The 18,411-nt window shown below is 26.8% G+C and overlaps 1 protein-coding gene across 1 annotated transcript; it reads left to right on the top strand.

The window, feature by feature from the left end:
* The first annotated feature begins 923 nt into the window (after positions 1-923).
* On the top strand, positions 924-18,096 carry LOC126901887 (clarin-3). The gene is made up of 5 exons (XM_050678801.1): positions 924-1,161; positions 14,481-14,739; positions 16,617-16,805; positions 16,889-17,024; positions 17,845-18,096. Exons 2-5 carry the CDS (start codon positions 14,520-14,522, stop codon positions 17,975-17,977), a joined length of 678 nt encoding a protein of 225 aa, XP_050534758.1. The 5' UTR covers positions 924-1,161; positions 14,481-14,519; the 3' UTR covers positions 17,978-18,096.
* Positions 18,097-18,411: the final 315 nt, after the last annotated feature.

The raw sequence follows: 18,411 nt of genomic DNA, 5'->3' as shown, positions 1-18,411 counted from the left end.
TAGAATATCTATTTGCACAGGGGCATATTCACATATTTTCTGCCTATAGGCATTAAAAATTGCTTCCCTTCATTACGTTATGACAGAGGGGGCTCATTTTTATTTATTTTCGCCATAACACTACTAATTCTTCTTCTTCAAAAAAAAAAAGTATTTAAAAATATTTTTAAAGCAAATTTATGTTTATAAATAAATCATAAAGTAAATTGCTTGTAGCTATTAATATACATATCATAATTACACAATAAATGAATACGATTATGTTAATTATTAAGAAGTCAATATGTTTTAACAACAATAAAAATATAAATTTGTTGGCCATCAATATTTGCCGCCCCTTAAAATATGCCGCTGTAGGCAGTTGCATATAAATACGTCGCTGTTTATTTGAAAAATATAGCATTAACCAGAATTAGAATTACTTATAAACTTATATTCTCAGATTTGAGACGGAAAACTCATAAATATTATACAATAAAAAAATTTTGCGTACTCTTATTTGGTAAACTTTAATATCAAGATAAACAATAACTTTTTTATTGTACAAATTTTTTAACTGAAAATTATTATTATATATTAATCTGTTGTAGTTTCGTTATTTTCAAACATTTTGTACGTACAAAATGTAAATTTTAATAAAGAAATAATAATAAAAAATTTTTATTATTCTAAATTAAATACTTGTATGTAAGTTTTAAGAAAAATGAAGTTTTGAAGGTGACGTGTTACGCTCTTGTAATATGAGAACATACCATATATATATTTTTTCTTGTACATTGCCTTTAAAATAATTTTAATAGATTAAATGTAATTTATTTAATGTTTTGTATAACGAATTTCGTTATTATTTTAATCTAGTAGTGGGGGAGGTCGTTACTGTGACGAGCAAAACAGAAAACTCCCTACAACCCACAGGTCTAATATTCACCAGTCGTAAAGTGTGCGTTTGTTGAACTCGTTATAGTCGCCGTTCGTTAATAATGTTTATGACAACACTTTATTTAATCATATAAAATAAAAATAAAAACACTAATATTGAACAATCAAAATTCATACATTTTTATATTTATGTTCTAATTCTGAATTTAAGAATAACAATTCAGGTTTATACAAGTTATGAATTAAAATTCGTTAAATCGCTACATAAACAACTCATAAAATGTAAGTATAAATTTTTAAAACTAAATCAGTTATACACAAAATGTAAACTTAAAACTAAAATACTTATTAATTTGATTCATTGAATGAAGGTCAGTAATTATTTTATAATTTCAATTTTTATAAAACCTTGAATTTTTTTATAAAATTTAATTACTTTATAATTTAACATATATATATATTAAATAATGAGTATTTGCCTACAATAATAGTTGATGAAGTGTATCTTTAAAAGTCAAAAGCGTTTAATGAAGTTTTAACCTATAATAATTGTTAATCCTTATAGTTTAACATTTTGTATATAAAAAAAAATAATTGTCTACTGTCACTATATTTTTCCCAGGATGACATTTTTTATACAAAAATAACTAAGTACCTGTGTATTTATAAATTTCTAGCAAAAAAAAAGTCATGAGATCTGAACTTATCAAACTCCATCTTGTTAGGGTTTCTATCCTTAATTTGAAATGTTTCAGTCAAAATGATATCTTTTATATAAAATTATAATACACTCAATATGTTAAGCCTTTTATCATTTTTACTGTATTTATGTTTAATTTTAAAACAAATTAGATTTTTTATGTAACATGAATATTTTCAAATTTTTAAAATAATATTCCCAGAAATTTGATTAAATTGACTCAAACCTTTATTCTCTGGAAATATAGGCGATTATAAATTTTCAATTATGGAGTTTATAACTTTAATGGATCAGTATGTGCTTAGCATTGATAATGGTAACATTGTTCTCGATATACGTATACGCGATTTCTTAGTAATATTTTTGTGGTTTTTTGAGTTAAATATTTTTAATATAATCTTAATTTTAAATAATTAGCCACAAATGATCAATTTTTATTTTTACTATTAATTTTATTTTATTTAAATCATCATAAAATTCTAAACTTTGTGAATGAAATGCATATTATTGTGATCTAATCATATTAAAACTAAAATCGGGTTGGGTTTCAGTACTTGAATTTCGTGATTCAAACAGATCGATTGCCTATAGGCAATGTGTTGAGCGCTCCCACGATCGTTAACTGTGTTAGGATTTATCTCATTTTTACTTTCCATAATAAATGAAAAACACCCAGTACGTGATACTGTTTATTGTTCTGTTTCACAATTTATTAAAATTCGATGAGATAAATCCTAGCGAGTCTACATCGTCAATTTGTATAACTAGATCTAACAAACACGAAAACAATTTTTTATATTCATTTTTAAGTTTCATGGTTTATTTTCATGTAATCATCTAAAGTGTAATTTAACAACTACAACTGCATTGAAATAGAAATCCTTATGGATATTTCTATAAATTTTTTTTACGAGCAACGCTTATTTGAATTACTTAACCAAGTCTAAATTCGTCTTACATTCACACCAAAGATAAACGTCTACTAAATAGAATGAGGTCAACATAATCGATCTATCGCACTTTTTATAATGTCACGCCAATTCCGATATGTAATCTTTATTGAAATTTCCAGCCATGTTATTGTTCAAGAACAAAACCAAAATTTCGATTTGCTGTTATTGTTTTATGAAATGTTTGGTATTGCTGCTATGATATATACGTTTGCCTCCCTTCAAGCCTGACTGGAGACGACACCCGTAGTATTTTACAAAATTCACTTTGCCCATCACTTGTTGAGTACATTAACCTTGACCGTATATTATTTTATATGCGTCCTAGTCGCACAGGTATACGGTCACTACAGTGTGTTATAGGCTCCATTTTATGAACAAAGAGATTACTATCTAATACGACTACATACTGAACAGCTGACATTTTGAATAGCGCATTAATGGTAAAACATTACATGCAGCTGCAGGGTGTAAAGGGACGAGAAAGTCAACCAATTAGCTGTCTGTAAAACTGATGTATTAACACAAAACTGACTAGACTGAGACAAAGTGTTCTTTAATTTTACATTAGTTACAACATTGTCGGTTACTAAAAATATTGAAAACATACAATTAAATAAAATTTTTCTAACAAAAAAACTGTGTTTTTATTTACATGACTATGAATGTATAATAGTGAATAACGCATATCTCTTATCATTCTTAAAATGTATTCCAATAATACTATTTTAACGGTAAACAGTGAACGCACGACTCCATCAATAATGATTCAATGACAATCAGTAGTTCTTACCTAATATTTACTCATAGGTTACTGTTCTCCAAATAATTAAGAAACAACACGAAGGTTTTAAGTAATTGCTCTAAAGTTTATTTTATTTCTTAAAAGATGACCATTTCGTTTTCGAAAGTAATTTAGTTTAATAATCAAAGTGACTAGTTTCTTTGTTTATAGAACAAACGAACTGTCTTAAAACTTGTTTTACAATAAAATTATTTATATTAGCTCTTTTATGCGAGTATCGTCAAATTGCGGTCTTAACCGGCTTTCATCAACAAAGTAACTTAATGCTTGTACATTTAAATACTTAGGTATTTTATGACACTACGTTGTTCAGAATTCCAATAAAATCCACTAAGAAAATGACTTAAAAAATCTAGGTCAATCAGATAGTATTATTTTTTATTTACAGCGAAAACTAGTGGGCCTTAAAAAATTTATTTCTATTTGTTGTCTACATGTAAAGGTTATTATAAATAATTTAAAAAAAACAACAAAATATTTGACTTTCATGAAATGGTTTATGAGAAGGTTCATGAAAAATTAAGCTTTTGACTTTTTATTATTTGTTTTTTCTTCTTTAGTCCCTTTTGTTATACCATTCACTTCTATACTCTTAAACTCTTTACTATACGTCTTAAACATTCCACAAAGACTAATACCTCTTTTTCTTTTTAAAAGTTCTTTAAATTCTATTTCAGATAAAATTTGTATGTTATTTAATCAACTTTATGTTAATATTATTATTACTATTATTTATTTATTTATATAAGTTTCAAACGGGACAAGCCCAATTACAAAAAAATTTTAAGTAAAAGTAACATCATTCGTAACAATATTATTAATAAAGAAAAACAGTAAAAAAAAAAAAAAAAAATTAAAAGCTATAACTAAGAATAAAGTATTATAAATATAGCAACAATTAGTGCTTGTAAGACGATGTACAATGTAAGCATACCGTAAAGAAGAAATAACACAAAAATTAAAAATTAAATTTTAAATAAAACTAAAAAACGTGTGAATTATAAAATATAAAATTGCAATAAGTTTTAAATGAGTGGAAGTTTGGTGAGATGAATAAATCAATTTTTAAATTATTAACCGTTTTCATAATTCTGTTTATGGGAGAGTTACTAGCATAGTTCGTTGTTGTAGTGTTAATGTAAAATATTTTTATATTACGGGTGCTACAAGATGGTACATGAAATGAAAATCGATTCAAAAGTATCGGACAATCTATTTGACCAGCAAAAATTTTAAAGGTAAAATAAATATCTAACCGCATTCTTCGTAGTTCCAATGTCTCAAAATTCATAATTGCTAATAGAGGGTTTTATGAAGAATGAGGTTCTCTTGGTATTAAGCACTATTATGATCTCATTAGTTATTTATCTGTACAATACTATGTAATTTTTTTAAGTTTGTCTCGTAAATGTATAAAAAATAAAAATTATATTTAATTTTTATTAAAATGTACAAGATAATAATTTTAAAGCACTATCCGTTACAAGTATTTTAAGGTACCTATAAAACAGGTTTAGATATATAAAATTTTTTTAGTAGTTTAAATTAATTAATTTAGTATATCTATATATATTATATTATACTATATCCATTTGAATTTTTATTTTATTCATAAAATATTTTAAATATACACAAATATGGTAAATTATAAAAAAGAGTTATGAAAAACTCATCACCGTGTTTCACATAGCAAATAACATGACACGCCTTAATGAATACACTATTTAAAAATGCACCGATAAAATGTTTTATGCGAAGTTAGATCAATGGTCATGTACAAGTCTACGATCAACCAGATAGAAGGTTTGCCGAATTAATTAGCTAAAAATGAGATAACTGTAGCAGGTCTCCTTTTTGCTTCAATTATTGCTTTTCAACTCACCTAACCTGTATTAGCAAGAACGTTAATATTTTGCAGTTCCTAACTATATAACTTGAGATCATTTATAGCAGTCGACTAATTCTTCTAAAGATAAAAAATACCCAGTCGACTTCTATAAAAATGTTGTACAAAGAGATTATTAAAATGTACTAGAAACTATATTTTTGTTTAATTTGCATCATAGAATAGAAAATTATTGAATAACTAAAAAGAAAAAATGTTCGATGTAAAATCGATTCTTATTTATTGTTATTTTGGTAATTGGTTATTTCAATTGCACTGTTTATAGAAATTACGTGATACTGCTCTAATGTAAGATGTTTAATTGAATTTTTACTTAATGTAGTCATCTCAAATGCAAAGCCAAAGAAAAATATTCAAATTTCAAAATACAATCAAATCGGTGCACGTATTATTGCAATATTAATATTCAATAAAATCACGAACAAGACTTATCCGATAAACATTCTTCAATATAAACGTAAAAACTAAACCACGTCATAAGGTTAATCGTAATTATAGCCGTGTTAATTATGGTGCTAATACTAATCGCACAGTAGATTAATAATATCAAGCAGAGACTTTCTGAAAAGTAAAAATTACTCAGTTATTAGTAATACACCTGGAACATAGTCATCAAGACAGCGGAGGATTTGAACACCTCCGTCCGGTTACTTGTACTTCCTCAATCTCATTCTTCACAGCGATGCTGTGAACTACACAGAACATCGGCGCATAAGTAGCAGCGTAATTTACCCGCCGGCATTAAACTATATTGACCCGATCGAAGCAGCCGACCCACTTACACTTGACAATAGTTTTTTTATACAGGCTGTAGTAATGTTCTTACATATTGAGACAGAGGTGTGCGATGCAGCGGCGACATCCCACGTTTGACTTTTATGCAACACCGATAAAAACCTTCCGTTTTTTTTTCACATCGCTTAACGAACATTGCTCATCGTTCATGCGCTCGTGTTTATAAACGCGTGTAAAATCTTCAAAGATATTGTACGTCCGTGAACAGGTCCATTGACCCATACCGCCTAGACACTCGCGTTAGCCTTCTATTATTTTTGCGTGCATAATTTTAGCTCTTGAAAAGAAAATTAAGTATGATTTTGAGTCTTTACGGATGTAGAACATGTCTACGTATTGTTATCATATCGTAAATAATTTATTTTTCCTTTGGTTCCGTCCCGAATCTAGTAACGAACAATTAGCACTAGAAAAAGTGAAATTTTACCGATATATAAGTAAATAATTGGACTGCAATCAAATACCAATGCGTACGATATTGTAATGATAATAGATTCAAACTTCACTCTAGAGTGTCTACCGTCTCGTATCGCATAGAAGTTGTTGGGAGCGCGCGTGAAAGTCATAATAATCCTAATTTGTTCATATTATTATATCATTATACCTACTTTCTTGTGAGCTTATTAAAGCGTGACAATATATAATGATTCCACGCAGCAGTTATGCAAATCATAATACTTTTTAGGGACCATATTTTTTAAACTTTTTTTTATCGTTTTTGTTAACGATTCGCGACCAATTACGCTTATTTAACTATGAATTGACTGAAAGTCATCTGCACAAAAAACATTTATGGCCGCTTAAAAACTGGAGCACTTGCTACAACAACAGTGAAATCTACTTTTGAAATATTTCCGGAGGAACAGAAAACAAATTTGTTTTGCATTTTCATGCAACAGAAAAGGACTTTTTTCTGAAAAAATTAATAAAATAAGCAAGCCATGAAAAATGTACAAATGTAACTATTTATTGTACCTCTACGTAAAGTGTATGTACTTTAGTAAATTATTCTTCCGAAAAAAGGGTACTTATTTAGCTGCTGCAGCGAGCCGTTCGATTCACAAGTATCTGTGAAACGATATTTTTTACTACCCGAGTACGGGTTTTCAAAATATTTTTCATTTAACCTTATTACGCGAAGCAATTGTATTTTGATCATTATCACGGGAGCTCGACAAAATTTAAACGCGCGATGACATCCGGATCAAATCGTAGCGAATGTATATTTCTTCTACGAAAGATGCATGTAGTTTGCACATTATTATAGAGCATTGGTCATTTGGACTCTACTTATTTTCCTTTCTATCCGTATCCATAAAATAGCTGTTGTACCAATACATACCAATGAACGCGCTGTTGCATATAACTAAAATAACAGTAAACACAATTTTCTCATCGATGTTAATTTTTATTGTAGTCGATTATTTACGTTTTGTCCTCTATGTTAATGTATTTTTATGAAACTTTGAAAGCACATGAGCTTTTGGGTACTGCATTGTCGATAACTTGTTATGTCCAGTACCTACACGTTCTTTGTACTGCTGTAAATGAGCAAATCACTTGTAAAACGTGCTGTATTATACTGACAGATCGCATCAAACACGTATATAATATAATTTAAAAACGTATTAAGGTCGTTTCCGCCGCATAGTCAGGTTACTGTGTTAATTATTTTTCGGACCATAGCTAATTTTTACAAGAGTAAAACTAGATACTCACTTAATCTGTCTATAATGCATAATACGCTGAAATGGAGTTATGCGAGCGTGATATTTTAAATAAAACCCCATGCTCATTCGGCAAATAAAAAAACATTTTAATTCGTGCAGTCCTACTAAAGAAGAAAACACTTTTTAAATTAACTTTAGGAGAACTTATAAATTCGAATAGTGTATGTTTTAATTACTAGACACGAATAATTACACAGCAAAAACAACCTCGACAAAACCAATTTTTGCTTGTATAGTTTGTCAAATATTTGAACAATAAAAGATAATTTTTGTGAACAGAAATTAAATTTCTTTTGTCAACCATTACAAAAATAAAAAATAAATCCTCTTATACTTCGATCGGAAACACAAAAACTTGATTTCAAAAATATTGTACACTTAAATTCACATTTTCTCTAATTAATTTCAACATCTATTAGATCTTTATTCATCTTATTAGAGGTCAACTTTACGATCCAGAACGTTTTTATTAATAGATATTGTTAATTATTAAATTGAAATAAACTCTATGAATATATTATTGTCGAACTTACTCGTGAAATTTTAATTACAACCATTAAAATAGCATAATTAATTACAAAAGAAAAAGCTTGTGCAAGATAGTGTAGTATTTGTTCTGATTTTTAACCTCATAACATTTCTTCACATCGAAACCAATAAATATTCGTATAATAGCTCAGACACAATTTTTAATTTCCATAGTGAATCCTAGCACGATTTGTTATTTATTTTCTAAGTAGAGAAAGGTGTAGACGTGTAATAATGGTGTATAACAATTGACATCGCGTTTATGACTAAAATAATAATATTTCAAGTTTAGTTTTTTGTTAGTCGCTGCGAGCGTTCTTATTATTTTTTCGATTACGATTAAGTTTTGCTCTAGACATTGAATGGTTTTTTCTATTTTCTGAGAATTATTTTTCGTGCTTAGAATTTTATATCTATAAATTTAAATCAACTGATAGATTAAGTTCAAAGTTTGTTTTTACATTTGAAATGATATATTAATAATTTTAAAAAATATTCATAAATGAGCAAAAAAATAATTTTATTTATATTCATTAATATAATTTCAGTAGTAAATAAAAATAACAAATGATTATATCGAGCTGTTTTTGGAGATCAATGATTTTTTATAATTAATATATTCTTAAAATTCACTCATATAGTATTATGCTGTTTCAAATTTCAGATAAATTATGTGTCTATTATTTAGCTTCTTAATAATTTTACTTTTATTTATTTCTTTAACTCGTGGGTGTTAAATGGCGAGAGCATAATAAGGCTATGTCCCTTGTTTTATAAACTAGATAAATTTAGAAGAAGCATGCATATTTTACATAAAATAAATTATTTTGGGAAAAATGAAAATATGATTGGTTGGGTTTATTATATCTCATAATATTACTGTAGTTTAAAATCGTTGTACTTTTAAACTATTGTGCAAAATAGAATGGTAATTTTTCACAGTATTTTAAGTATAGAAATATTTCATAGTTCTTTAATTTTAACTTCAAATTATTTAATAATATAATAAATTGATCAAATTAACTGTCCAAATGCGTTGTATGGTAGTCAACTCAATGAATTTAGCATTTTTTTTCGATAGTATAGTTATAGAAAAATAAGCTTTAAATTATAAAATATAAAATGTTCGAAGGAACTCGTCCATTTACTACAAAAAAAAACTAACAATTATGTTTTCGATGCAATACTTTAATAATAAAAACAAAATGTACACATTGTAATCGAACACTTTACACTATGGAATGCTAACTGATTTAGTTAACAGTAAAGCTTATCCTACGTACCCATCTTAAATTGAGAGGTTTCATGTATACCTTCTGGCAAATAAAAAATCGTGCAGGATAAAGTTACTCACTTGAATCGAGTCATACCATTCAATAACAATCATATGTGTACACTTATGCTTAGGGGCCTATTTATGTTATAATTTGTGAAATTTAACCTTAATAAGGATTATATTACTTCAGCACAGCTAAATTAATACTTATTGACACTTTTGGCTGGCTTTTCGTGCTTTACTGATTACTATATTTAAATATTTATGTATCTTATTTATTACCCGCAACCGCACCCAGTGACTTTAATTGTACGCTGCGGTAACCATTGATTTGTTAAATTTAACAATATTAGTGTTTCATACTTATATCTTGGTGAGATTTATATTATAAAATATACAGTTGGTTTTACTAGCCTATTAAAAATATTTAAATTAAAAAAAATTAATTTAAATCATTTACAATATTAATTTTACAAACATATTCTCGACTTTCTACTCTTTGAAGTCCCTCTATTATGAACTTTAAATATGATCTCGCGTGCCTAATTTGAAATATGTCACGGATGGTTAGTTTTCAAAATGATATTATGATTTCCTACTTTCGCTGCGCCCCTCGGTTATATCTTCGGTTAAAGACACGTCTTCTGAAATCCCACGCATTTAATCTCACTTTGGTAAACTCTCCGTTTTTTAACCTTCACCCTAGATAACTACGAGTTAATGGCAAAGTCGTTTTTAATTTAAATAATTCACTTATTGTTCTCCAGCCTACATAGTTGTAAGAATAACTCATTTCAAGTGTCTCACTTCCTGTTCTTGATGTCTTTTTTTTAACTACTGTAAAATAATAGTTATTATCATAAAATATACCTCTTAATGGTAAAATGCGAACCTTTTATTTAAAAGAAAGGATTGGGTTAAGAATATAACCATAAATTTTTTATAAAATAATTCGATTCATTGTTAGTGTTACATAAATAGTAGTATGTTAAATTTTATTATGATTCTATTAAAAATCTAATTGCATATATTATTTTGCTCGTATAAAAATTGATGAACCATACATTAGAAGATGCCTTGACCTCATCTAGAAAAATACCTATAATTAAAATTTAATTAGACGTGTTAATATAGAAGTACAGAGTTTTTGAAATTGTTTTTATAATTTCCATTAAAATAAATAAGAAAAAATTTTCTCTTTTTCTCTTTGTATAAATGACAATAGATTCAATGTTAAATAATAATAAAGTCATATTCATTTGGAGTTACACCCGAAACTAAATGAGTTAATGCTCATCTATTCGACCTTGGAAATTGTTTTCACTGAATATTTATCATTTAGATTTAGTCAACATCAAATAGTGTAGAAAATAACAGAAAAGCTCTGATTATATATTAAAATGATGTACAATAAAAACACATACTTAAAGGTTTTGTTGTTATTTTAGATTTCATGAATATTGTTCATATGTTTTTAGTGAAGAGAATATGATTTTTTTAATAATGCTATTTATAATATTATACATAGATTACAGTTTACATTTTGTGATAAGTGATGTAAATTTGAAAAAGGGTTGAAACTGAAATCACCATATTGTACTCATACATAAGAAAATAGCGCTGACATGACCGTTGGTTGTAATACACAAGTGGTAATAAAGGACTAGTCGTGTTGGAGTAAAACATATCGTAATCTTTTTTATTAGTCGAGTACTACTTATTCACTGGCCCGTTTTTTTTTTTATCCATTTATTAAGAATACGCATGAATTTGATCTTTTATTTTCATTCGTTTTACACTTTAGTGCAATTAGCAGAAATAAATGGTTCTTCCCAAGCGTTCTGATTAAACATTAATAGTCATAATCAAGATATTAAATATACCTACATAGGATATTAGCATTTTTTAAAATAAAACAATTGATCTGTTTTACTATTATTTCATTGTTATAAAAATAATTAAATTCGGCATGGCAGTCCAATAATTGGATTATATTAATTATTAATATAATCTTTCTTTTTACCCTCTCAAATGCATTAATTTCCATAAATTACATTTAAAAAAAAAATAATTAAAAATTCATTTTGCTTTCCTAAATTGAAATATTATTTTATAAATCAATTCGGAAATTTTATCGCAACTATTGTATGACAGATTAAGAACGAAAACGTTTAAAATTGAAAAATGCAACATGCAATGGTTCAGACCATAACCAGCTCGGAAGTAGGTCCACTGATCATTATTCTATCGACAGGTTTCTCAGAAAAATCTATTAGATTAGTTTTAAGTAGGTGAAGTTGCTTCAGACTGCAATGTGTGTGCAATTGAACTAATGGTCACGGTTACAAATATAAATATATATATATATATTTTAATAATTACTGTGATCATACCCTAAAAAAAAAAATTATTCATATTTTGTTATAATTATATGTATTTATAAAATGTAAAATTTTTGTTTTTAAATAAAAATAGTAGCGTATTTAAGGGATAAAGTAAGCCGTAGCCTAGAGTTGAATTTTTTGAAGTGTGGCTTTTATTTTTGTATTATAAGTTCAAAAGTGTAATTAAATTATTAAAAAAAAAATTTTATACAATGTTTTCCAAGTAAATATAATAATTTAAAATAAATTTTCCCGTATTAATAGTAAATACTGTAAGTAAAATTTGAACATAAATAAAAATAGTCTTAAAAAATTGATTAATCTCTAAAAATATTATTAATTTACAATGTATACGAAATACTGGTTATTAAGCAATGTTGGTGACTGAATAATTTAGTGAATTGAAATGAAAATCTATTTATTATACTGTATAAAATTGATAAATTCTGTAAATTTAAATCTTATGTTAATCTATACAGGGTGTTCAGTAAGTCAGGAAACGGGTATCTATTGTTCTCATTATTACAAACAATGAGAGCAATAGAAACCCGTTTCCTGACTTACTGAACACCCTGTATAATAATATAATAGTCATTCATAAAACATGTTAAATATACACCCAGAGAAAAACCTCGATCTATATAATAAATTCATTGTTCAATTTGATAAATATGTCATTACTATTGAATCTATGATATATTTATCAATATGATATTTTTTTTTCTTGTCTTGAACAATAATTATTCATAAGAATAATTATTTTGTTCGTATTGAAAAAACATTATCATAAACCCTTGATAAAATTTCTCTATCAAAATTAATTGAGGTTTTTCTTTGGGTGTAGTTATAAGAACGTCTTAAGCTTATTTTGCTATGAACAAGTACTTAAACATTTTTTTTAACCTATTGAAAATAGTCATTTTTTTCAAATTGTGAAGTCAAGTTAGACTTTAAAACGCATCGAAGCTAAAATCAAATAAAATTATAAGTTACTAAGTTTTTATAGTAAATTCAGATAAGTTTCTAGTTACTTTAAAAAATGTTTTTAACTTTTTAACTTAAATCTGTTATTGCTGTTTAGAACCTAAACATATTGATCAAAGACAATACCTCCACGGGGTATAACTTGCATATTTTTTTTATTATTTTAAATTTCTCGTAAAAAATTTATTTTATTTCTTTACAATATTAAGTAGTCTATTAATTACAATTACTGAATTTCAACTTAATTTTCCAAGAAATAAAAGTTACTTATTAAGTTAAAGTTGCTCGACGAAGAACTCACATTAAAAAGATACTAGTTAAGTTAGTGTAAAAAACTAACTGATTAAATTAAAAAGTTAAACTAACTTAACTTCCAATTTTTTAACGCGTTAGTGCCTCGTTTTGATATTTGTTTTCGTTATTTCCTATAGTAATGAAGTGTAACTTCACTTCTGCACAACAGCAAATAAAAATAAATTATTGTAATTTTTTGTATAGCCTGCATCTTATGGGTGAAATTAATTCCATTTTTTAAATCTGTATACCGTAACAGTGAAAGTCATAATTTTACTTAATCAAATAGTGAGTTTCAATTGATTGACATGACAGTCGCGTAAGGTATGCTATACTTAAACAACTTCCATATAGTTGTAAAGTGTAATAAACGTGATGGTTTTTTTAACGTTAATTAACCCTTAGTTGAATTTTACTGTATCCATTTAGAAAAACGATCACAGTTTTACCGAGTAATTTAAGTTCATTATTTATATACACAATGGTTAATATAGTTTACAGTAAACTGTTTACTGTATAGGATATTAAAAGATATCATTAGGGCGTGTTTTTTTTTTTTTTTAATAACCCTTCGTATGTCTGACAGCTGCCCAGTACTGTGAAGACAAAAATTCTATAGAAAATACTAGCCATTGTTAAATAACGACAGATTATATGGATGGAAAAAGAAAAACGAAACCAATAAAGTGTAAAAAACAATGTGTTGTTAAACGCTGGGCCACTCTGTTGTTACGTATCTGAAATTAACAACGTCTGAGAACACTTACTTTTTAGATTTACCCTTACTCTTCACTAGCAAAATAATACGGCTGTAAATTAAACGATGACATTACGCCATAATTTCTTCGTTTCCGTATTATTTAAAATATATATTTATATAAGATTTTCCCACTATAACCATCACAAGCAAAGTTTTTTAGAGCGGAATTTTAATATAAAAAATATACAATTTTATGTTATAAAAATCATATAAAATATCATCTAGGAAACTTCATCTTCTTTTTGATAACTTTCGTTCAGGGATGAATATTTGTGATACTTTTATGCTTTGAGAGTTTGTTAAATATAATAATCATAATAATACATATCATGGAGAGTTGTTCAGTTTGATTAAATTTAAATGTTTTTGTAGAATACAGAATTAAGATTTTTTGTAACTTGAGATAGTAATTTGTTTACATTTGCATTGTTTATGATTGACAAATTCAATATTATAGACAAAATATTAGTTTTAATATATTATTAATAGGTTAACGATTTGGTACTGTTGTGGAACGCTGTGGACACGATGAGTTTGAACAAGAGACGACTTATATTTTGCACGTTTATCTATTCGTGCGCAGCCATCGGCCTGCTTGGTGCCGCTTTAGGTACCAAGAGGTGGGTGGTAGCATCCGCAAGACGTACATCGAACACTACCGAGTCCGTGGGCCAAGTCAATCTTGGATTATTCTATGGTGACAAATATCTTAACATTGGATATGGTCTACGCACATACAGCGTTGACGGTAAGATTTTTTATAGGTAACAATAAAAAGGTTTTTTTGTGCTCCTAAAATATTTATAAACGAACAATTATACATTGCAGTTCATTAAAATACAGTTAAACCCAAAAATTTGAGAATGATTCTTGAAATAGATAGGGATGATTTTTTTTTTTTAAAAACATCTTTAACACGTTAAGGTACTACTTTTTTCACATTTCATCTCTGAAAGACTTCAAATAACACGCATGAACAAAATTAAGGAGCAAAGGGAAACTAAGTTTTTTCTATGAATACATATTACTTAAAAATTAATAATATATTTTAAATTATTAATTAAAATTAAAAATATTGAAATACTTGACTCTAGTACAAATTATGTATATTATTGTATGTCTCAGAGACAGAAAAAAAACTTAAAAACACCTACAATTTTTTTGTTATACTCATAAGCGCATTTTGAGAAAAATATTTAGAAAGTCTAATTTAATTTCTATCTACCTTAAAAAATATTTTTATATAAAAATAAATGGAATTTTTATAATTTTTTGTGGGTTATTGCAGATGTTGGGAGAGTTAAACGCCTCTTAACCCCTTCAGATTGTGTCTATGTTTATACTCAATGTTATTATATTGAAAGATAAATTATAATGCAAATTTATTTACAAATATAAACACTGAGGTAACAAAATCTTTATATGACAAAAACTAGCATTATCATTTGGTATGTCTATCCCTCATTAGTTAAAAAAATATATTTACATAATTCTGTTTCAAAAGTAGACCGGTCAAAGTGAAAAACCTGACCTTTACAACTTGTAAAAACCAAAACTGAATTAATGTTTTGTTATACCGTGTGCTTCTTAATGCTTTGTCGTGGTACCCACACGATGCACGATTATCCTCTGTAGAATCCATAATTAGGCATGTAGGTGCATCGTAAGTCTTATGAACATTTTATATTAACCAATATACGCCCATTGTTACACAGACTTATAGAACCGATTCTATTTTGTTAGTTTCTCTCGAGAGAATCACGAGACGGCAAGTTGCGTTTCTTGATACAAAAATAGTTCTATTTAGCGTTCTGCGTGCTAACCTCTCTTGGGTACTTGGGTGGTAGTAAATGCACGACATTAAGAACACGCATACGAACATGCATTTCAAAGTACTTACTATTAACAATTGTATTATATTATGTACCAATAGATATCTTAGACACCTCAACTCTTGCTAAGTAGAGTCATCTTTTGTGAAAGTATACATATTTTTTGTCTTTTGGGCTATGATAATTACAATAAATGTGTGGGTAGTGCTCGAAAACGTACAATATTAAACTGAATATCAGTTAAATAATAACATAAAACTTTACAAACAAGCCTCGTTAGTGAACTAAAAGCGTCAGTACAATAATGTAGCAGCTCCAATTTTTCGTTTGTCATATTTTAATACTTTTAATTTAATTAAAAATTTTGTCAATTTTTAATAAAGATGAGAAAATATCTGTAATCCACATTAAAGATTTTTCAAATGGTCCTTCGCGGTAAGCTTCCATAAAAAAATGTCTTTTGCTGTCATGAAAAACTAATAAAATGGAACGCTTTCATTTTGTACTAACGTTTTCGATTTTAAAATAATTACTTTGGTTTTCTTTTGGAAAAAATTTACCTCATATGATTTTAATAATTTGATCTGTATGTTTTGTTATGGTTAATTAATAAAACATACACGAACATTTTTTTAATTTTTCTTATATCAGATTAATGAATAAATCAAAGTTATATTTATATAAATTTATTACCATAAAAATATTTTGTTTAAAGAATAATAAATACATAAGGTTTTCTTATAAAAACGTCTTGTAAAACAATTTTTTATGCTGTTTTTTATTTCTATTATAGTGATAGAAATGATGAAAAATGACCCAGAAATAATGATTTATAGCTTGTGGGTTTTGACTGTAATTTTTATAATGGCTGGTTTAACCATGACTATAGCTGCAGCTGTTTTTGCCGTCATTAATTCAGCCATAACTCCCATTTCCGCTCTTGCAGGTGTGCCTGGCCTTTATTTCTGGAATATTAGCGCAAGTAAGTTTTCATAAACTTTTTAACTTTTACATTGTTAAATCTTAAAAATATATTTATGAATATACTCATTATTACTTTTCAAGTACTTTTTGAGTTGTTTGCGGCTGGCCTGTGGGTAACACAGTTCTACCAAAGACTACAGTTCAATGTAATGAGCAAAGACGATCGTCGAAATAAATGGACATCTGAAGGGAATGCATCTTTAGGCTACTCATTTTGGTAAATTTTAATATCCATCAATTGTATATAAATTTTACTTCAAAACACTATAATCTGATTTTGATTCATCTAATTTGATTATTTAAAAATATGAATCAGTTGTCACCTAATTCATCGTATCACGATTGTTATAACAAAAGAAAAGTAGCCATGATAAAAATAAATACATATAAAGATAAAATTTTTATTTGTTTGAACATAATAATGATTTTTTATGCATCTTTCACTCAAAACTAAGTTTATGTTAGGGTAATGTGGGAGGGCCAGACAGAAGATTTTTGAGATTTTTCTGCCATCGATATAATATATTGGTGATATTTTTATACTCCTAAAAATTTAAGTTTATTGGAAAAAACCCTTTTTTTTTTGTCAAAAAAAAATTCATCTACTTCTTAGGTATGTCCTTAAAATTAATTTTCCAACTAGAAAATAAACTAATTATATTTCTCTTCATCCTAAAAAATAAATTTATTTAGTGATATATATATATATATATACAATTTTTGAAGAGCTAATTTGTGAACTGAAAAGCTAAGTACTTTCTAACATCTTCAGTTGCTCATTAGTCAATTTTTCCCATACCCTTCCTAAACTCTCTATTAAATTCAGAATACAAAAGAAATGTGGTGAATGAAAGATCCTGCATTACAATGAATGATTAAACAATTATAACCTAAAATATTTTACAAATAAATACTAAAAATATTATTTAGTGTGTTCAACTGCAATAATAGTCATTGATTTACTTATTTAATTTTATTTCTATTTAAAAATTTAATCAAAAAATAAAATTAAAAAAAAATAATATATTATATTTCAGGTTCATTATTTTAGCTTCAATTTTGCATATGATAAACGTCTTTACTGTTTTTTGGGCAACTTGTAGTCGCACTAAGAAATCTCCATCACCTATAATCGAAGAAAAAACCAATGGAGCAATTATGCTTTACTAAAATTTATTCCATCTCATTATTTCGCTATTAGTACTAAATCTATAAATATTGTATATTAAAATTTATTTATGTATTTAAAACAATTGTAAATATATACTTCTTTTTTATACTATTTAATATTTCAGTGTTCCTTTTTTGTTTATCATAACTTATTATGGAAGTATTTTTTCTACATCCTAACATACCACCTACAAAATATATGTATTGTGATCGCAAAATATCAATTTTTGTAACTTGTCATAATTTTAATTATTCTGAAGTATTTATCAATTGTTAGTAGTTATAACTAAAATATGATTAATATAAAATATGTTTCAATTCCATTGAATTTATTAATTTACCAAAAAAATTTTCGTTTGCAAATAACAAAAAATTAAATGAAGCATAGTGGTTTCTTTANATAATAATAAAAAATCATAAAATAAATAAAAAAC

The sequence above is a fragment of the Daktulosphaira vitifoliae genome, unplaced genomic scaffold (assembly GCF_025091365.1).
Source record: "Daktulosphaira vitifoliae isolate Bord-2020 unplaced genomic scaffold, ASM2509136v1 Scaffold_3, whole genome shotgun sequence".
Classification (NCBI taxonomy): Eukaryota; Metazoa; Arthropoda; class Insecta; order Hemiptera; family Phylloxeridae; genus Daktulosphaira; species Daktulosphaira vitifoliae.
This window is presented reverse-complemented; position numbering and strand designations above follow the sequence as displayed.